This window comes from Monodelphis domestica, chromosome 5, assembly GCF_027887165.1.
Source record: "Monodelphis domestica isolate mMonDom1 chromosome 5, mMonDom1.pri, whole genome shotgun sequence".
In the NCBI taxonomy this organism is placed as follows: domain Eukaryota; kingdom Metazoa; phylum Chordata; class Mammalia; order Didelphimorphia; family Didelphidae; genus Monodelphis; species Monodelphis domestica.
Window position 1 is genome coordinate 41,918,246 of NC_077231.1, and position 22,180 is coordinate 41,940,425.

Genomic DNA, 22,180 nt, shown 5'->3' on the forward strand with positions numbered 1-22,180 from the left:
AGCACACAAAGGTCTTTTGGATTAAGAAAATCATATGCATTGATTAGATATTACATGTGTGAATTTCTTTTTCATATACTGTATTGATTCCTATATATTGGGGAGAATTACTGCATGTTCCTGTGTCTGGGCTCTGGAGCAGGGATGTCATCTAGTCTGCTCCTTTATGCATTTTATTTGTCCTTGGGCACCCCAGGGAATGAAAGCCTTTCTTTGTAACAGAATTTGGCTAATAAATGAAGGGGAGGAGGGCCTTTCTGGTGTATGTGCAGAACTTCACCCGTCAGTTTGGGGAAGGACTGATGGGCCTCTTCTTAATTAGCTCTCACCAATTAAAGATGTCTTGAGCTTTTAAAAATCTATTCATTAGATTGCCTAACCCAGGTTGTCCTTGGTCCTTGAGAGAACCAGGGAGGCCTCTAACACTTTGTCAGTTATGATGCTGGCCTAACTGATAAAACTAATATAATCAGTACTTACATTCTTACCCAAAAATCAGTCTCTCAAGATAATTTAAATAACAACACATGCCAAGATTATTTGTACATTGGTAAAATCAAATCTCTTTTATTAAAATAACTGTAATATTAATATGTATTTAAAATCAGCTTTTCAGGTAAAATACTCTTTATCAACGTCCCTGGAAAATGATGATTTGATGCTGTGGGAAAACACTTGGCAAATTGCAAAGGTATCTCACAAACCCAATGGGTCACCATTCACATCTCTTCCTGGTCCTTTTCCAGGCACCATGTCCCATTTGTCAGCCTTCACCTTTGACCAAAATTTCTTCGGCTATCCCCCTGGGCTCATGACCTGCTCCTTCTGCAGCCTGGGAGCCTTCACCTCTTCAGGTGGCCTGGCAGCCCCCATTCCTGGATGTTGAACAAGTCTGGATACCTCCTAGGATTTAGAACTCCCAAGTCATTTCCAGCCACCTTCACACCATGTCACCATGAGTGGCCACCAGGAAGCCCATGGAGGCTTCTATAATACCTAAACATTAGGGCATACTTATAACCCTTCATAATAAATTATCAAAATTATAGTAGTGTGGTAGAGCGCTAAGCTTTAATAGCTATTTCAGTTGAGCAAATTCCTCCCACATCCATGGTGCCAAGGCAACTTCATTACTAAATTTCACTGGCTTAAAAATCCCTCCTTTAGAGCTGACAAAACTGAGGTCCTGAAAGTTAAAGGAACCTATCTAGGGTCTCACAGACAATAAGGAGCAGTCAGGACTCGGAACTATGCTTTCTAACTCCAAGTTCTGTGCTCTTCCTATGACACAACCCTGCTGAGGAGACTCCGCATTAGCTTGCTGCAGTGTGCACTTGGCCTAGCATTCCCAAATGAAACCACAAAGTACATTTTTCTGCCTACATTTTGAAATATAAGTCATTTAATATCCTATGCACATCCTAAATACATGAGCACAGTTTAGCCTATACATTTAAATATCTGTCAATGTTTATACTTCATATCTTACCTTAAAACAGATCTTATGTAATACATGTGAATTTAAAAGCACATTAAGAATGGTCTTTTTATTACAATACTGAATAATTTTGAAAGTGTCAGTTGCAGGACTCCAAAATGCTCAAATAAGATATTTTTCTTCTGATTAAGATTAAAATATTTTAGTACAAATGGATTTAGACTATTTAAAATAATCATGGAAGGAAAGCCTTCAGAATATAATACAAATCAAATAAATATTTTCTGCTGAATATTTAAGGAAAAATATAAAATCACGATGCAAAGAAAACCTTAATTTTATATTATGTATTCATGAAGCAATTCTGAATTGAAAATTACCTCTGGCAAATTTAGAGCAGGAACATATAAGACAATAAGATTTTTAATGTCTTATTACTGAAATCAGAGGTAACAAAAAATTTTAATCAAAAATTACCTTGAATGCAATACTTAATTCTAGTCTTACAAAGAGCAAATATCGTTAATGATTAAGTTTAAACATTCTGAAGAAGGATCCAAAATCATTTGGAGAGCAATATGAAGCATTATTCTTAAGGTCTAAATTAAAATTTTGGTAGCAGGAAGGTGTAAAAAAAAAAGAGTAAAGTTTCAATCTCACAAGTATTGAGTAACTAGAGAATCAAAATAGTTTTTTAACAATTTATGTCCCAAGTCTCATTATTTGATCCAATATTTTATTGTTCTCAATCATTTTTTATTAAATGCTTCTAATAAACGCAATAGGTGCAGGAACAGATTGATGACATCCAAGTAGAGGTTGATGGCAGCCAATATATACTCTTCAGGGGACAGTTTATGCATCAGAAGATGAGTATCATAAATGATGAATCCACAGAACAGAAGAGCTCCCATCGCAGAAAAGATTACCTCCACTAATTCATTATTATAGAAGAACTATAGATTAAGAAACAAATTATATATAGGTTAATACTTGAGAAAAATATTTCCAGGAGATCTTGAGCTACCTGCTATAATTAGGAGATACTTCTTTTTTTAATAATCATCAGTAGAGTAATAATCTGATTATAAAACCAAAATGCTAAAAGCACACAAATTCCAAATACTTATATTATACCACAATGAGTAATTGTACAATAGTATAAACTAACATTTATAATTAACTTGGAGGGGATGATTAGGATTTGACAAAGCCACCTAGAATTCTATAGCAGCCTCCCAATTGTGCTTCATTATTCTAAGAGTCTGTAATTTTGTCTTGGTGGGTACTCCTTTCCATTGATGCTGATCACAATGGCCTCTGCGATGAGCTCCAATTAATAAACTGACCGCCTTGCAAACGCTTAGCTTAGCTGGTCCTCTGTTAATAGGGCTGTTTCAATATCAAGCCCCCGAAGCCTTTCCAGTCTTGTGTTCAAGATTCCAGAGTCACCTCTGAATCAATGTAAGATATTTGAAAACTTTTCCAAAATTCATTATTTCATTTTTGAACTCCAAATTCTCTCCTTTGAAAGCTGACAATCCAATTTAACTGAGATTCCTTAAAAGACGCTAGAATACCTCATTTTCTATGATTCTATTCATTCCCCCATTTATTTATAAAATACAGACTGAGCATCTACAGTGTGAAAAGTCCTGGGCTAAGAGTTTTGGAGGTAGAAAAACAAAGATAAACGAGATCATCTCAGTTCTCAAGAAACTTAAAATCTAATAGGGAAAACAGATATAAACAATCATATTATAAGACAGTGTGTGACAAGTGCTTTTAAGGGAGATTCAAGCCAAGAACAATACACGTTTAGTGCTGGTTTGATCAGAGAAGGCTTCATCTTCTCTGAAAGATGGGAACTGGACGAACTGACCCTTTCAGCAAGGTCAAGAGAGATGAAAGGAGGGGCAGCTAGGTGGCTCAGTGGCTACTGAGCCAGAATTAGAGAGGGGAGGTCCTGGGTTCAAGTCTAATCTCAGACCCTTCCTAGCTGTGTGACCCTGGGCAAATCACTTAACCCCTAGTGCCTAGCGCTTACCACTCCTCTGCCTTGGAAATGATACTTAGTATGGATTCTTAGACAAAAGTTACGGTTTAAAAAAAAAGGCAGAATACGATTCAATGATGAACTAATGAATAAAGCAAACCAACAAGGTAGAGAAGGGCTAAGTCAAGGCCAGATCTAAGGAGACCTCCAGGAAAATAAGCCTAGATCAATGCCCTGAGGAAGTGAAGGGGAAAAAATCCTGGAGGCCAAATAAGGAAATGCTTTTCTCAGGAAGGGAGCCAAGGTGAGGATAGAAACAAATGAAGGAAGGCCTGCAAATTTCTTGCAGGATGAGCGGCAGGGGCGGAAGGGTGACCCTGGCTGGCTTAAGACTTCCATAACGCAGAGGAAAGCACCCCTCCCCTCCCCCCAGAGTCCCAAGGAGCATTTGTGGGAAAGAACAAAGACAAGAACGGGAAGGATGAGAAGTGGAAAGAAGTACCCAGGCCATGAAGGCGCCAATCTGCCCACGCATATGTGAAGCCTGGAGATGTCTCTCCTGTGACCACTTAGGCCTGTAAGAAGATTTCAGAGGAAAGGGGCAAACCGGACAAACTGGATTCCATTCTACAGAGAACTCGGTGAGTGCAATGACAGCAAGCGGCCAGCAGAGGGCGCTGCCAAGAAGAGCCCAACATGCCTGGGCTTTCCCACACAGCCTGGGTCTGGAGAGTTTGGGCCCCGCCTCTGTCTGGGCAGCCCCCATTTCAGGCCTTCACCAGTGGGGGATTCTGGGGCCTGAACAGAAAGTGCCCTAATTGGGGGTGATAGTTCTTTCGGTGCTGAAGACTTTTTATCCTTATCTCCTATTTATTCCTTTTTTATGATAATTGCTTCTCTGGGAAAAATTTTCCCATTCTTGCGTCTACAGAGAAGAAAGACAATCAAGGTAAACAGCTGAGGCAGCAGCTCTCCCCAGGCTTCATTCATCAGCCCAGAATTTGGCTTACATCTGTCTGTACTGCCATCGCTTGGTGTCTTCCCCTCCTCTGAGGTTCACTAGGGGTGCTGTGTCTTTTTTAAAGAGAAGTTAGTTAAGGGGAAAGGGCAAGAAAACCTGGACCTAATCCAGCTGCATTTTTTACTTGCAAACAATTTTGGCATCTAAATATTAACTGCATTTAATTTTTATAGAAAATAAAAAATGATAATTCAATGTTTTTTTGAACCCTTACTTTCTGCCACAATAATAACCCTAAGACTAAAGGGCAAGGGCTAGGCAATTGGGATTTAAGTGACTTGCTCAGGGTCACACAGTTAAGAAGTGTCTCAGACTAGATTTGAACCCAGGTCCTCCCAACAACAGGCCTGGAGCCCTATCCACTGAGCCATCCAGCTGCCCCCCCCCCTTTTTAATTATCCTTTTATTAAGGTGACCATAAGAGTGAGAAAATCCAGGCCTGTCATCCAAACTAGATCCTGGTGGCCTTTCTCCACAGCCCCTGGGGCACATGCTCCCTTCTTCCTCAGTGAATCAGTTTCTGGTTCAGCCTCTGGGCTCTCCACCATACCATCAGCAGCAGATCATAAAATATTCTACTACCCTAACCTCTGCTCCTCAATTTGTCAACTCCTATCACCTGCTCATCAAGTCTGTCACCCCCTTGAGCTGCCATGACCTACAAGATGCTTTACTTCACCTCCTCAAAACCAGCTCCAGCGCATCCCTTCCTCAGCCTGCCCTCCTTCACCCTCCTGCAGCCATCTCCGACCCCTCTGCTCTTCTCAGGACTGTCAGCCAAGCCCCCTGCTCTGCTGTTTTCTTCTCTTCCCAAGTCTGGTCACTTTGGAGCTGCTCTTCCTCTAAGCTACTGAGGGCTAACACTCTACACCTGGGCAGGGCGTAGCCAGAATGATAAAGCACCAGCAAGGAGCAGACCTTGAAACAAAAGTACAGTTTTAAACACGGTATAGACATCACTATAAGGATCCTGCAAGAAACCTAAAGAACACACTAATTACACCGCTATCATCTGTGTGTGTGTGTGTGTGTGTGTGTTCCATGCAGAGCCCTTTAACGCTTGCAAAGGACTTTATGAGCACTGTCACATCTGATCCTCAAAAGAGCCCTGCAAGGTAAAATCTGTCATGAACCCCAACTGTCAGAGGAGGGCGCAGGCCGACACAGGTCATGTGACTTTCACAAAAGCCAATGTGTGAAGCCAGATTGGAACAGCGAGCGTTCTGCTTCTGACACCAGCCTCTACCTCCTGCACCTGCCGGCTCCTTCTATAGAGAGAGGCACTCAGCACACTGTCGAGTGAGATTTTAATACCTGGACATAACAACGTCTAATATTTTAATAGCTAGCATATTTCATACTAATTTATCACTCAGATCATTTTCTTGTAATTGAATTACTTCAGTTATATAGTGATAGTAATGGTCAACATGAGGTCTACAGCATCACTAATTACTGAAGTATTCTAGACTATCATAAGTAACATGTGTCATTTTTATTCATATACTTTGATGCTTAAGATGAACTTGTAACAACTTATTAGAAATTATTTTTAGACTTACTGTTCTAAAAGAACTTACCTTCAAGAATCCTGACAAGAACAAAATAAACAAAAAGGCGAAGAGCCTGTAAAAATAAAAGCGCTAGTAGGTTAGATTATATTTTCAAAGTATGATTTTTTTTTATTACATGTAGAAGCAATTTTTGACAATTGTTTTCTGACATCTTACAATTCAGATTCTCTTCCTCCCTCTCTCTCCTCCCTCCCTGGGGTGGTAAATAGACCGGCATAGGTAAACCAGTGCTTTCATGCAATACATATTTCCAGATTGCTCGTGCTATGACAGATAAAGCATGATTTCTACTGAAAGGATCCATTTTCCTCAGGATTCAGTAGGCACATTTTAAAAATAATTGATTTCTAACAAATAATCACTTAAGAATGTATAAAATTGTATTCCTACATCAGCATTAAAAATGTATTTTTGTATTCCATAAATGTTTATTAAGTATCTGCTACTTGCAAGGATACTGAAGATGGAGGCAGCAAAGAGGAGAAGTTATAGACTGAGCTAACTGCTAAGCAAGGCCAAAGGGATCTGGGGGAGGTGGGGGCAGAGGAGTTCCCTGAAAACTGCAGAAGAGAAAAGGACTTTGAGGCCCAGCAGGGCCAGAGGAATGAGAATGCCACTACGTCTGTCTTCCTCCATTAAACCCTAGGTTTGGGTCCCTTTTTCCCATCAATGCTGTGTCCACATGAATGAGAGACTGGAAGGTGGCCTGGACAGTCAGCAGAAGTTCAGTAGAAGGTGGGATTGGTGGAGAAAGCTCTGCTCTGTTTTGTAAATCTGAGTTGCCTATGAGGCAACCAATGTTAATATGTTCAATCAGAAGCTTACAAGAATGGAACTCAGATGGAGGGAGAGACTCAGGCTGGAGAGAGACGATAACAACAACAACAGCATTCACATAGCCCTTTAAGCTTTCTGAGGAGCTGTAGACATTTCCCTTGTTATCCTCACAGTCACCCTCACCCTGGGAAGTTAGTGCTATTATAGCACTGCTTTTTTTAAACCACATTCTTAGGGAAAGAATTAGAAATCAGAGGCTGAAGATTAGAGAAGAACCATCAGCTAGCAGGGGCAATTGGTTGGATCAGATAGGAAAAAAGGGACCTGAAGGAACCTGAGGAAGGGTTGCCTTTGGTGAGAGGGGCTCTCTTCCTCAGAGCCTTAAAGAAAAAAGAAAATGGTGAGAAGCAGGAAAAAAGGAAATCTTGGGAAATGATCTTGGTTCTCTCAGTAAGTATGAAGGAAGGACCTCAGCGGAGCTGGTAAAACAAAGTCTGAAATGGTTATTGTGAAGAGGGAAAGAAAATCAATCAGAAAACAGTAGAAGGATTGCCTGGCTGCCATGAGGATTCTACTGCTATTAAATAACTGACCAACAAGTATTTACTAGGTGCCTTCTATAAGCCAGGCAATCTAAATTGTAGTGGACCCAGAGGGCCTTTCTCTGGGAAGATGAAGGATGAGAGAATTAATCCTGAGCTAGGGTTGATTATAGTTCACTATAGGATTAAGATACAAAGGAAGGGAAGGTTACCAAATAGGGGTGATCACCAGGCAAAGTACAAGGGGGTACTTTAGATAAGAATCAAATCAAACTCCATTGAAATAAAAACTACTTAAACAGCTTTTCCAATAAAGTCAATGCTGGGAAACACCCATCCACCCAGTTGGAGAAAGTACTGAACCACTTTTTTTTTTTTAAATAAATAACCCTTACCTTCCATCTTGGAGTCAATAATACTGTGTATTGGCTCCAAGGCAGAGGAGTGGTAAGGGCTAGGCAATGGGGGTTAAACGACTTGCTTGGAGTCACACAGCTGGGAAGTGTCTGAGGCCAGATTTGAACCTAGGACCTCCAGTCTCTAGGGCTGGTTCTCAATCCACTGAGCTACCCAGCTGCCCCCATTTGTGATGTAGGTAGAAAAAAATGCACAACCATAAATTGAGTTAGGCTCACAAAAGACTATTGTTCTAAATGATGATGAACCATAAGAAGAACCAATGAAAAGGACTTTGTTTCATTTTGTAAAGAAGGTAATTAAATGATCAGGATAAAAGTTGAGGAATGTCTCTACAATTAGCTGGATTAAGTAATATTGCTTTTAAAAATCTAAGCAACTAGGTTAACTAATCTGTTTTCTGTTCCATAACAAAAATCCTGCAGTTGGTCTTATGGTTTACTTTTATGTTTCATCCAGTCTTGTAATAAAGCTGACTTCCCTTAGCAAGCTGGCATTCCTGGCCTCCAACTCTTGTCTTTCCTCATAAAAGGGAAAAAGAAAACTTCAAAGAACAAGGATATTCCACCCATTTTAGTTCTAGTCTCTGCCCAGCCAGCAGAGCGATGGCAAATTCTATGTTATTTCCTGTCACAATCTATTCTGGAATAAAAGGGTCTGATTCTCCAACACAAAAGTAGACTATCCCCCTGGTAATGCTTTTCTCTACTGGTAGGGACTATCCAGAGCTTTCAGTGTAAAAAAAAATTCAAATATGTTTCCTACTACTGCTTAATAGAGCAACAAGAACAAAAGCATGTATTTTATAGTTGAAGATAAAACCTACCCTGCTCCTAATTTGCTGAAATCTCTCTTGGACTGGAGAGTGTAGAGAGTCAAACCAAGAAACACTGCAGTCGTCAACATAAAAGCATGGAGAACAACATACACATCATAGAATGTCACTGCAAAAGAAAAACATTGATTTGTTCACTGAAAAATGACCCTAAAATAGACCAACTACAGAACAGGCCTCGCTGGTACTTAAACTTAACAGAAAGAAAAGCTTTCCCCTCTCATTTTGGACTTGTCAAATGATAGCCACGATAATGACTTGGCTCCTTATCCCGCCTTGAACAGGGACATATTGGGACAGGTACCAATATGCACTCAGAGACCACTGGGACCGTATAGGCTATGGACTGATGGGTTTTTTTTAAACCCTTACCTTCTGTCTTGGAATCAATACTGTGTATTGGCTCCAAGGCAGAAGAGTGGTAAGAGCTGGGCAATGGGGGTTAGGTGACTTGCCCAGGGTCACACAGCTAGGAAAGGCCACATTTGAACCCAGGGCCTCCCGTCTCTAGGCCTGGCTCTCAATCCACTGAGCTACCCAGCTGCGCCCCTGATGTTTTAATAAACGAGCAATACTTGAAAATGAAATTAAATGTTTGGGGCCAAAGAAGATCTAAGAGTTAATTTTTGGTTACTCAGGGACTAATTATCCAGGTTTGCTCTTCCACCTTCTTCAGTGATGTCTTTTGGTTCATTCTCTATTTATTTGCAGGCATCAAGGAAGTGAAATGGAAGTGAGTCATTTGTAACTTATTAATTGGTAAGAAAAACAACTCAAGAAGCTTCAGAGGAAACCTGTGCTCTCCTAAGTGCATTCATTATCCCCACCCCTCATTTTCTGGGACCAAAAATTCACACCTGGACAGTAGAAGGTAGAATTGCTAATCTAATTTCTATGGTCTTAAAATAGAATTTATTCCTCAAGCCACCAGGAGTGAGGTCTGGCATGAAATGTTATTGATCATGCTTTTTTTTTTTAAATGTAAAAAACAAATCCTTATACTGTATGTCTTCCCAAGAGCCTTCTAACTTAGTCTAAGGGGTAGGGAGGAATGACCTTCACTTTACAGAGGGGGAAATCAATAGGAAATACTGTACTCTGATCCCTCTGATTTCCTTCCATTCTGCAGAGTATCTAGTTAAATCCAGTGAGCTGTTCAAAGTGTATGATTAACCTCTGTCTCCTTACATTCTGGGTTGTTATGCCTTACCTAGTGTTTATTAAACACCTGATGTACAAAATGCTACGGTTTAGCCAAGAATCCTCATTTTAACCAGAGTGTGTTAATAGAGCAAAGAGTACTTCAATATACTACATAAAATAATTATGGCTTACCAGCTGCAGCAACAGTCAGAGATTCCAAAAATGTCTATGAAAAATAAAAAGAGATGAATTCTACGAATGCATGCAAAGTTTATCCAATCTGCTGAACCACTGTTCAGCAAAAAGTTTAAAGTACTTTCTGTATCATTTATTCTAAAACAAAGTTGTGAGGAACCTGGAATGAGAATTATATCATCATCTTGAAAAGGAATCCGACTAAAATGATTTTGATTATAATTCTAATTGGGTCATTAATTAACTTTAGGCAATTTGAATAAAATGGGGAACAATAAATACATGAAAAAGAAATTCATACAGGAAAAAAAAAGGGTGGTCAATGTGACAATCTGTTTGTCCTCCATATCTTTGCTATTTCCTTCCCTTTAAGCTAGAGCTTCCTTTTTTCTCCACCTCCTTGTGACATTAGCCATTATACCTCATGTAAAGAACATTACTCATAAAACCTCTAGCCAGAAATTGTAGCCACAGCAAGCCTTGGAACATCTGGCTGCTAAAGAGGATGCTCCTGGACCCCCAAGTGGGGTCTGTTTGGGTACAGGTAATAGACAGGGAACCAAATATAACATTGCCATTTTTTGCTGTGGTGCTGATGGTTACCTCTGTTTGTCAGTAGTAGTAGTAGTAGTAACAACAATATAGAAATAGTGATTGGATACCATGATTCCACAGCTCCTTGTGATGAGAGATGATATTACAGATAAGGAAACCAAGGCAAACAATGGTTAAATGACTTGCCCAGGATCATCTAGCTAGTGTTTGCAGAGCAAACTCAGGTGTAACTGACTTCAGGCCTAATGTTCTTGGAGCTGGAAGGGCCGTTAGAGGTAATTAGTTTAGTCTAACCTCTTTATTTTATTTTATTTTATTTTATTTATACTGTATCTTAAAGATAAGAAACCTGAGGTAGAGAGAAATGACTTAGCCAAGACCACAAAGCTAATAAGGGGCAGCAACTCTGGAATGGAGTTCTTCTAATTTCTGAGTCAATATCCTTTTTTCTACTACACCACTGTTTCTATTGGAAAATGAATTTGGAATTTCAAAATAGCTACATATGGAAGCACAACTTTTGCATAAACTGATGACTTTTTAATAGTATCCTAAATATGTATAATATGGTAAGTTTTTAAGTATACTATGTCAAGGACAGTCTATAGCCTAGTTATAATCAAATATCACCTCATTTGATCCTCACAGCAATCCTGGGAGATGATATTTGTAAACGTGCTAATTAAATAGCACAGTGCCTGGCACATAATACAGAAATGCTTATTTCCTTCCCTCGCTATTATTTTTATAAATGAGAAAATTAAGGCCCAAGGAGGTTACAAGACTTGCCCAAGGTCACATAGAGAAAACTTCCAAGGAAGAATATGAACCCATCTTCTGGTTCCCTTTTTCTACTATACCACTGTGTAGGATGAGATTCAGTGTATAATTCTATTTTCAAGACCCCTTAGTATTACTACTCTTTAGACTAAAACTGCCCCCAACCCCAAATACCCCACCCCCACTAATAAAACTTTTAGTTTTCCTGACCTATTTTCAAAAGCCTTGAGAAGAGTTTATCTGTACTCTTGAAAGAAAGCCAAACTATAAGAAAAGCTAAAGGAGGGAAAGTGCAGAGAGTTTCAAAACTATCATTATGGTCCCATGACAATCACTGGTTTTTCTTGATCATGGGGATCTTTAGGGGTACATAATGCTGAAAATCATGTGCTTAAGACTTGAAACGTCACAGTCCCTTCTTCTGTGGGATTGGACAGAGGGGAGGAGGAAAATCTCGAGTCAGGATTATTATAAAAGTATGTGATTGTACCTAGAAGAAGAGAGGATATTTTTGCCTCTGAGCAAGCTGCTTGTGAAGGCAAAAATCTCCTCCCCCCGCTGTTTTCTCCAAATAAAGTCGCTTTTCTCTGCCAAAATCTTATCAAGTCTCCTGTCTACTCATTAGAGTGGTGATTTCTGGGAGTATGAGTCTCCCCAGAATTCCACTCCACACATCACTCACCTTACTTCCCACAGATAAGATACTTATCTTTCTGTTAAAAATTGAGAGATTACCTTAGGTTTGAACTAAGTCTAAAAGAAGAAAGAAAAGATAATAAAATAAATCTAAATCCAGGACCTTAGGCTCAATGTATATTTATCATATGAATTTTTACCTTGAACTAAAGGGTGCTCCTTCTTGGACATTATCTCAAAATGAATTTTTAAGAGATTGCTTTCTTTCAGGTGAGATATACAGCCTTCCAACCATGTTTTGTAAAGGGCAATTAAGACTCCATATCTCAGCAAAGTGATCATTGAAAAGGAGAAATTACTAATCATATAGGTCTGCAGGGCCAAAGGAGTAAAGTTCTGTCATGCATCTTAGTGACAATGCCCAGTGTCCTAATATCCAGGCTAGTGTTCTTTCTAATACAGCACAAAAAACTAAAGCAATTTACTAAAATACCCCATAATTCTGGAACTGAGAAGAGATTGAAAAATTCATTTTTTCTCCTAAAAATATATTTGAAAATTAGACTAAAGACAACTGAAAAATCAATCAACATACTTAATCAAAAGAATAAAAGCTTCAAAAATACTCACAAATCCAAAGAGCAGATAAAAGTTAAGGGGATGTTTATGTCTGTTTAGCATCAATGCCAGAATCAAACCCAAAGATCCAAGGAGAGATATCAAAATCAATGCTGGACTAGATAGAAGAAAGAATAGATTTTAAATTAAAGATACTGAAATTTTATATCAAACTAATTCAAATTAAAAGGCTATTAAACATATCTATAATTTTTAAAAGTCTTTGTTCAAGTACCTACTACACCCTAATGAGAAGCTCTTAACAAAGAATCATAGATCTAGAGTTGCTGGGTGGAGGACATGTAACTCTCACACCTTCCTAACACAGAGGAGAAAACTGAGCCCTTAAGGGTTGGAGTGACTTGCTCAAGGTCACAGAGGTAAAAAAAAAAAAGCAAGTATTTTTAAACACAGATCCCAAGACATCAAATTCAACGTGCTTAATAGCCATATGTTTTCTTGGAAAACAATCTTGTTTTTACCAGCGTAGCTTAAAAAAATAATCCAAAGGCCTGCCCCATTTTAGCTTACAATTTTAGAAGACCTGTAAATTATTTTAGAGACATAGGACATATGAGCATGCCTCTAAAAACTCTTTTGCAGCCTTAGACCACAGAATAGAAATATGCATTCAGGAAAACAAATAACATTCTAGGAAATTAGAGGCCTGAACCTTACTTAAAAAAGTTACAATTATGTAGTCAAAGTTTTTTTCAGCTGGTAAGAGCAAGCACTTGGGCAAACTCATCACAGCTTCCAGTATGCTGAATGTTTCAATTTTGATGGATTTGTGATCTCACAGATGTGATTACCTCCAGGAATTCAGATCACAAGCCTTCTGCACTTTTTTTTTCCCTTAAACTCTTATCTTCTGTCTTAATTCTAATACAAAAGAATGGCAAGCGTGGCAATGGGATTTAAGTAACTTGTCCAGGGTCACACAGCTAAGAAGTGTCTGAGGCCAAGTCTGAACCTATATCTTCCCAACTCTAGGCCCGATTCTCTATCCACTGTGCTACCAGCTGTCCCTACCTTTCTAATCCTATGAGATTCTCATCCATGTCTGCATAAAGCCTCCACAGTGTGACATATGATGAAAACTTTGCTCTGGTTATTGCTATTGTCTTAAGTATATTTTATGAACAACACTGCAACAGTTGGGGCTATCCAGATGTTCTGTTTCATGTTTGATATGATACCAAACTATATCCTTTTTCAGTCAGACTTGCCCTTGATAACTTTTAATTGTAACTTGACTTTTAAATTAATAAGCATTTATTTTGTTTTCCTCCTATGCCCACTTCCTTAGGAAGGAAACAAAAAATACCTTGTGACAAAAAAAAATTCTCACATTGGCCATGTCAGAAAATATATGTCTCTGTATCTTGAAACATCATCTGCCAGGAGGGGGTTAGCATTCTTAATCAGTGTTCTGGAATCATAATTCTTCATGACATTGATCAGTTTTCAAGTTCTTTTCAAAGTTGTCTGTCTTTTCAGTGCTATCCTTGCATGAATTGTTCTGATTCTGCTTACTTCACTTTGCATCAGTTCATGCAAGTCTTCTCAGGTTCCTTTGAACTCATCCCTTTCATTTTTTTCTTATGGCATAGTATATTCCATCATACTTATATACTATAATTTGTTCAGTCTTTCCTCAATTGATTAACACTCTGAATTTCCAGTTCTTTGCCACTGCAAAAAGAGCTACTATAAATTTTTTTGTATTTATGGATCTTTTTTCTCTTTCTTTAGTCATTTTGGGACACAGGTTTGGTAGTGTTATCACTAGATCAAAGGGTATATGTAGTTTTCTTATTTGGGGGGGGAATAGTCCCCCAATTGCTATCTAAAATGATTGCACCCGTTCACAATCTCTTAATGATGCATTAATGTACCTACTTTCCCAAAGTTCTTGCAATGTCAATTTGTTGGATATGAGGGAGAAGAACATAAGAGTTGCTTTAATTTACATTTCTCTAACTGTTAATTTGGAACATTTTTATATGACTGTTGATAAACTTAGTTTTCTTCTGAGGAGTACCTGTTCATATTCTTTGATAACTCATCAACTGTTACCTAATTTTACTCAATTTACTTTAATTTTTCCTTCCTAATTTTACTTGCTCCATTATATTCTGGTATTCTTTATCAATAGTGAGGTTACCACACAGATGTCATTATGTTTGTTACATTCAACTTTCAAAAATTACAGGGCCTCTTCTATGTCATCCAAAAATAATTCCTAAGAATAGATCATCTGGCCTCTAGTTTGGAGAATGGCTAAATAAAGTTAGGCGAATGAACATAACGGAACTGTAGGAAATGACAGAATAAGAGGAATAGAGAGAAAATGGAAAGAGCCATATAAACTGATGCAGATCAAAGTAAGCTGTCAAGAAAACAATTTACATGTAAACAGAAAGAACCACCAAAAATTTAAATTAAAAGTGTATTATAAAACAAGCATGACTAGAAAGAAGAAATATGAGAAGATACTCCCAACTCCCACCCCACCTTCATAGAGGTGGAAGGTCCATTAGTGTAATACACTGCACATATTTTCATGGTTTTCAATGAACTGATCAGTTGGGTTTTTTGTTTGTTTTTTTGAAAGGATCAGTTTTATTGATTTTATTTTTCTTAAAAAATAAAGTATTTGCAAAATGAGGTGGCTCTTGGGGGGGGGGGGAGGGAAGGCATCCTGGGAAAAGTCTTGTGATGTATCCTGTCTCCTCTAACAGTCCGCTACCTCCCTTATTCTTGTTCTTTTACTTACTTTCAATCTCTCCCCATCTACTAGCTCCTTCCCTGCTGCCTATAAACATGCCCAAATCTCCCCAATCCAGAAAAAAATTATCATTTGATCCTTTCATCCCTAATAACCATAATCCTATAGCTCTTCTGCCCTTTATGGCTAAACTCCCTGAAAAGGCTATCTACATTAGGTACCTCCATTTTCTCTCCTCTCACTCCCTTACAATCTGGCTTCTAAACTCATCATTCCACCAACATTCTCTCCAGTCACCAAATATCTCTTTAGTGTGAAATCCTGCAGACTTTGATGCTGCTAATCACTCTCTCTGTTCCTTGATACTTTCTCTCTAGGTTTTTAGGGCATCCCTCTCTCTTGGTTTTCCTGATTGCTCCTTCTCTGTATCCTTTGATACAGATCACATTCTGTAACCATAGATAACCCTCAAGGTTCAATCCTGAGCCCTTTTTTCTTCTCCTTCTATACTATTTCACTTAGTGATTTCATCAGTTCCCATGGAATTAATTACCATATCTATATTGATAATTTTCAAGTCTACCCATACTACTCCAAATTCTCTGCTGCCTTCCAATCTCCCATCCCCAACTGCCCCCTCAGACATCTTAAACTCAACATGTTCAAAAGGTAATTTATTATCTTTTTCCCTAATCCGTCCTCCCCTTCTAACATCATTATCATTACAGAAAGCAACCTAGAAATCATCCTATCTAATCTGTTGCCATGGCCTGTTGATTCCACTTCTTCCAATAGCTCTTGAATATACCACCACATCCCTGGTGAGGGGCCTCATCACCTCACATCTGGATTATTGCAATAGCTGCCAGTGGGTCTGCCTGCCTCAACTCTCTCCCAACTGCAATCCACTCAATCACTAAAGTTCCCAAAGTGCAGTCTTTTCCCACTCAATAAATTCCAGTGGCTTCCTATTACCTCCAGAATCGAATACAAAATGCTCTCTTTAGCATTCAAAACCCCACATGACCTAGTCCCTTCCTACCTTTCTATTCTCACAACTTACTCAGAGCCACAATCTCTTTGACCCACTGATTATGGCCATCTGGCTACTCCATGAACAAGACATTCCAATTTTCTCTGGCTGTCCCTTGTGCCTGGAATGTTCTCTCTCATCTCCACCATATGTCCCAACTACAAATCCATCTTCTTCAGGAAGCCTTTCCCAATCACTCTTAATCCTAGTGCCATTCCTCTTTTTAATTACTTCCTATTAATTCTGTCTATAGTTTGTATGTATTTATTTGCTTCTTAGCTCCTCAATTATGTTGTAAGCTCCTTAAGGGACTATCTTTTACCTCATTTTGCATCATAAACATTTAGCACAGCGTTTGGCACATAATAGGGTGTTCATAAATGTTTACTGAACATGTTAAAAAAAAAGTTTTAAAAAGACCATCTGTGCTTAACAGCATCCAGAGACTGAGAAGAGTTCATGATGAATATATATTTGAGGAAAGACAGCATGACAAAGTGGACAAAGGTCTATCCTTAGAGTCAGGAAAACCCAAATTCAAGTTTATATAGATATATACTAGCTATGTGACTTGCCTTCCAGGGAAAATACCATTTCTCACATAAAACACTAGGTTCAAAGAAGTGAACTACAATCAATGAGGAGAACATATTGCTAAGCCTATTATATAAGATTTGTTATATTTGACATCTATTTGCTAACCTCCTTGTTCCTGTTCATCTACACATGCTTTAGATATGATCTGAGTCTCATATAAACCCCAATGTGGTTCCTTTTCCTCTCAATGTTCTCCAACTTTATGGGGTTATAATTCATAATCTTCTTTCCTCTTCTGTAATGTGGAAGTCTTTGGGAGAGGGGGAGGTTTGGAAAGTTGAATGGGAAGAGTTTACATTTATCTACAGAGACAACTATAATGTGAAAGCTAAAGTCATCAATAAAATTCCAAACAGACAAAAAGAAAAAAGAATCATGGGTCACTTCTTCACCACACTGCAGTGTAATTAAGGGTCAGATTCATCAGCTGCTTTAACCGAAGCATCTTCTCTACATGGGCAGTGCTAAAGAGCTCCTCTCAGAGAACCATGCTATATAAGGGCCTTTGGGATGCCATGGAACACTCAAGACATTCTTTAACTGGTTCTGGTTGGCTAAAATCATGGTGAACAGGAGGCTCTTTGATTAGCTGAGGAGGCCTAAGTCAACTCCACCACCCAGCTTTGCTTCATTGTCTGATAGTGTAATGGTGCCCAGGGAAAGTCCATGCTGTGCACGGAAAAGCCTTATAGCATTGCTCCTTTTGAGGGTACATGGCCCCAAGAAACAGGCTTTGCTCCTTGACATTTTCCTTTGTTCTTTCTTGTCCTAGGTAAAGGAAAAAAGAGTCTTGAGGCTTAGTGATCATTTGAGGCTGACCGGGAGGTGCTCCCCTGAGTGGGTTCCAATACAACGTGGCACCAGTATCTTGAGCAATGTCCTTTGGAGGTGACCTTAGGGACCAAAGCTCAACAATGGCTGAAATAGGGATTCCTCTGGCAAGTTGGCACTTTTGGGCCAGAACTTATGCACGTCCAATATTATATAGAAATTAAGCTAAATTTTGAGTCTACTTTCCTGCAGACCAAGGTGGCTTAGAGGAGAATACGTCCACTGAGCTGTTAGGCTATACCTGGAATTAAGCATCTCTTTGTAAAAGCTAATCCTTGGTAAATAGTTAAATGGAACTTGGGGTACTAGTTAATGACCCCTAGCAAAGGAGGAATTACAGTGGTGGGGACTTCAGCCATGAAGCTGAAGAACCTAGTAGCTTGTAGAAGGTAGCCCAACCCTTCAGGGTCCCCAGAATAGGCCCTGTGTGAAAAAATACATCATGTACAACAGGAATACTTTCTCCAAGAAGAGCATTAGAAGGCACTTTGAATTGGGTTGAATGATAAATATCTTCACAAAATATAACCAAGTCTTTAACAAGAGAGGAAACAACTGGTTGGATGATTCCTATTCAGAAATTGGCTGGATTAATGTTTTCTGAAGTACCCTCTAACTCTAAACCCTTTCAGAAAGTTTTCTATATTTTAACTTTGCAGCAAAAATTCTCAGTGACATGTGATGTACATCTCAAATTTCGACATACACTCTTAAGATTATTATAGGAGGCAGTTGAGTAGCTCAGTGGATTGAGAGCCAGGACTAGAGATGGGAGGTCCTGGGTTCAAATCTGACTTCAGACACTTCCTAACTGTGTGACCCTGGGCAAGTCACTTAATTGCCTAGGCCTTACTGATCTTCTGCCTTAGAACCAATACATAATAATGATTCTGAGGTGGAAAGTAAGGATTTAAAAAAATTATAACAAAATGTCTCCCATGACTTATCTGTCCTAAATCCCTTTCAAAGGGAACATATACAAATCAGCAGCTAACTTCTAATTCCAGTCTGTGATGATGGGTTGGGCTCTCACATTTAGGTTGATTTCACATTTCACCCAGGATTCAGAGTTAATCACTAGAAGCTATAAAATAACATCTTTCTTGGAGTCTAATTTAAAATCATTTCAAGTTTTTAAAATTATTGTGATGATAGGTTTTTACCAGTGTAGCTGCAAACATGTTACTAGGCTGAAAAAAAAAAGAAAAAAGAAAAAACTCCACTGTATAAAGAGATAAAGCTTATCTCTCCAAAGGGATTTGGATTGGAATAGAGCATAGTTTCACTTCCTATTGACTATACTTTCCCTTAATAGAAGCCTGAAAATGGTCAAAGGTCATCAGTGTCTTACCTTTTATGTACAAATATCTGGATGCTATCAAAGTACATAAAAATCGATGCTGTCACAGTAGTTAAAAGAACTTGAAGAAAAACAATGCTATAAACTTTCCGAAGAAAACCTGTGGGGAAAAAACACCATATTTTTTTACTTCTCTAAGCATACATAATAGAACAGCAAAAACAAATTTCATTTTCTTTTAGAAAATTGCATCTCACCAAATGTATTTTCACTAGTTCTGATCCAAGTAATCTGGTAATTCGGAACTAAAAACACTGAAATGTCAAATTTCAAAATTCTAATCAACATATAAATCTTTAAGAAGTTTCAGTTTCCAAAAAAACTCTTTGAAAGTCAAAAATGTCATCATTTTCACCTACAAAAATCATTTCCCGATTATTTACAAATGGAATCCAGAGCAGGCAGGTGGGTTTGGCATGCTGTCTGTGGGCCTGGGGCTCCATTGTTCTTGGCTGGTCATAGCTGGTCATAGGCTCTGCTCCAGTTTGATGAAGCTTGTGGCTGCTACCAAAACATTTTTTCTAAGCTTCCACTCTCTCATCTCTTTTGCTTTCCTTTCTTTTTCTTCTTCTTTTTTGTATCTTCTGGGTCCTGATGTTTCTTTTAGGTTTTTTGACACTTTTTTCCTAAACAAAAGGTCCAGTCTTTGAAGATTTTGTCAGTTGGCAGGAAACCTTTTCCTTCTAATCACAGAAGAAAAGAGCCACAAGTACAGTTTTCATGTCTTCAGTTCTGGATTGCTGAGTCCATTGTTGTTTACTGCTTCCTAGCCACTGATAAATTTCTTTTTACCTATTGGATCCAGAACAGTGGTGGACAATTGAAAGAGTCAAAGGGTGGGCTCTGAATAATGAATGTTTGATGGTATTGTGACTATGAGTTAGGACTGTAAGGATAATTTTAGGGTTGTGACCTAATCTAAATTATTTTTGGTCGCCAGGGAATATCCCAAATAAAATACCCAAGTCAGCTTTTTAATTTATGGTGGTTTAATTAATATAGAGGGAAGGAATTAAGGAGAAGTCTCAGAGAGGGAAAAGTTATAGGATTTCTCCCGCCTGGCCTGTGCCAGGGGGAGTTCAAAGTCCTCTGCCTTCTGTCTCTGAAGATGATTAGTGGCTTTTTAAGAGGATAGTGTTTGGAAGGTAAAGGAGAAAGATCAGCCTAAACTCCAATAGAGCTCAGTAAAGATGATTCCCCTGAACTAGGCTACTCAGCTTCCTCCAGTATGGTATCAAGGAAAACTCACCGCTAAACCCAGACAATAGCAGCCGCCACCCAAGATGCCGAAACGCTCAGCACGCTACGTCAGCCACCTCTCCGCCGCCAAAAAGGCCAGAGAGAGGAAGTGACGCAAAATAAAGACAGTTTTTACATCACCTTCCTGCGTCTTATGCAATGGTAGCTTAAGTTTGACTTAGGACAGCCCAGGGGTCTGTCAGTTGTTTCTGATTTGTCATTTGCTAGCACATGTCTGTCATAGGCCATCCTCCTAAATACTTAATCCTTAAGTATGAGTGTAGACATTCCTGTTTTTGTTAGACTAAGTAGGGTAGAGTAATCTAAAGTTCACAATCCCCCCTGATGATGATTGGGAGACTGGTCTCCCCAACTGATCACTAAACATAATCATCCTGCACCTCTAAATTTTCTAACTTCAGGTGCATACATAATTTCACCTTCTAAGAGGAAACTACAATAGTTAGATAGAAGAAAGAAGTAGCAAAAAGATAGACAGCAAAGCCAATGTTTGCTGGGCACATTGACAAAAACCAATTAGGGGACAGTCCCCTTTTGGCATAAGAGTATACATTCAAATAAATGTTAAATCAAATTTTAGTTCAATCAACCACACCCAAAGTTCGTTCTGGATCTTCTTGATGTAGTGTAGGTTTTCAGGCATCTTACTGCAACAGTTCATTCTCTGGATTTAGGAGTTAGCAAGCTTCTTTCCTTGAAGATCTTTTCTCGAACAAAAATTCAAAATCTTGGATTTTTATTAAAATATAATCCTCCCCTGAAGTGGGTATTAAGAAACATCCAGTTCAACTCAGAATGCATGATTGAGTATGGGGGTGTATGAGTCAATTATCAAAAGAAGCGAAAAACAAAAAACCAAAAACATAAAGAAGAGGAAAAAAATGGAAGAAAGTTAAACTTTTGGGAGAAAGGAAAAAAAATTAATAGACCCTTATTGGGTTTAATAAATTTCTAAAAGACCCTTGTATTAGGGTCCAATTAAAGTAATTTCTAATCCCACAAGTCTGTAGGACAGATAGGGAAGTGTCATTCCCTGGTCTGATTTTTGTCATTCTCAGGGATATGGGGAACCAGGATGATAGTCAAACTTTGGTACTTGTCTGAGTACTTCACAAAGAGTGTAGATACAAGGAAGTCCTATGACTTAACATATGTCAATCATTGCAACCTTGAGTCTCACACTAGTTTTTTACCTGTGTGCTTTTTTTGGCACTATTCAGGTTAAGTCTGTGCTCCTTGTTTTTATCCCATTTCCTAGAATCAGACACAAACATTAATCACAGTCCCATAACATTTTATCAATAAATGACAAGTTCCCACAGTTTAAAGCTTTTGGGGTATGCATTAATATAGCAAATATGTATATGTATATATATATATATATATATATTTATATACACATATATATATTAAACTTATATTACTGCAGAAAAAATAATATAAATTGTATGTATCTTTAGTACAAGAAATTAGAAGAAAAGGAAAAACATCAAATATTCTAATAAAAATAAAAGAAAAGCAATAATAAAAATACAGGGGAAAAAATCAGGAATTCAATGTGTTCTCAAAAAACAGCATCCACTTGTCAATGGATTATTATCTCCAATGCATGTGATAGGATACAGTCAATCAGTCTCAACATAAGATGCTCTCTTTACATGTGAGCAATGAATTCCAAGAGTCCTTCTCTTCAATCTTTATAGATGTTGGAGTAGTTAATAATATTTGGAATGACCCTTCCTGCTGGCTCTTCATCTCTGTCCGGCTCTAATGTTTCAGAGATACCTGTTTAGCCGTCCAGTGTTGGGTTTTTCTAGCTTTCTTGTTCCCCTTCAAGCAGG

The 22,180-nt window shown here is 38.5% G+C and overlaps 1 protein-coding gene across 1 annotated transcript in view; it reads right to left on the reverse strand.

Annotated features, from left to right (window-relative positions):
* Positions 1 to 539: 539 nt before the first annotated feature.
* TMBIM4 (transmembrane BAX inhibitor motif containing 4) overlaps positions 540 to 22,180 on the reverse strand; it is a 38,790-nt gene continuing 17,149 nt past the window's right edge. Inside the window, exons 2-7 of the mRNA XM_056798407.1 lie at positions 19,071 to 19,179; positions 12,540 to 12,645; positions 9,936 to 9,969; positions 8,592 to 8,709; positions 6,036 to 6,081; positions 540 to 2,394 (exon numbers count right to left, since the gene is read on the reverse strand). Coding sequence (XP_056654385.1) covers positions 2,188 to 2,394; positions 6,036 to 6,081; positions 8,592 to 8,709; positions 9,936 to 9,969; positions 12,540 to 12,645; positions 19,071 to 19,179 — 620 coding nt within the window. The 3' untranslated portion in view covers positions 540 to 2,187. The remainder of the gene's footprint in view (positions 2,395 to 6,035; positions 6,082 to 8,591; positions 8,710 to 9,935; positions 9,970 to 12,539; positions 12,646 to 19,070; positions 19,180 to 22,180) is intronic.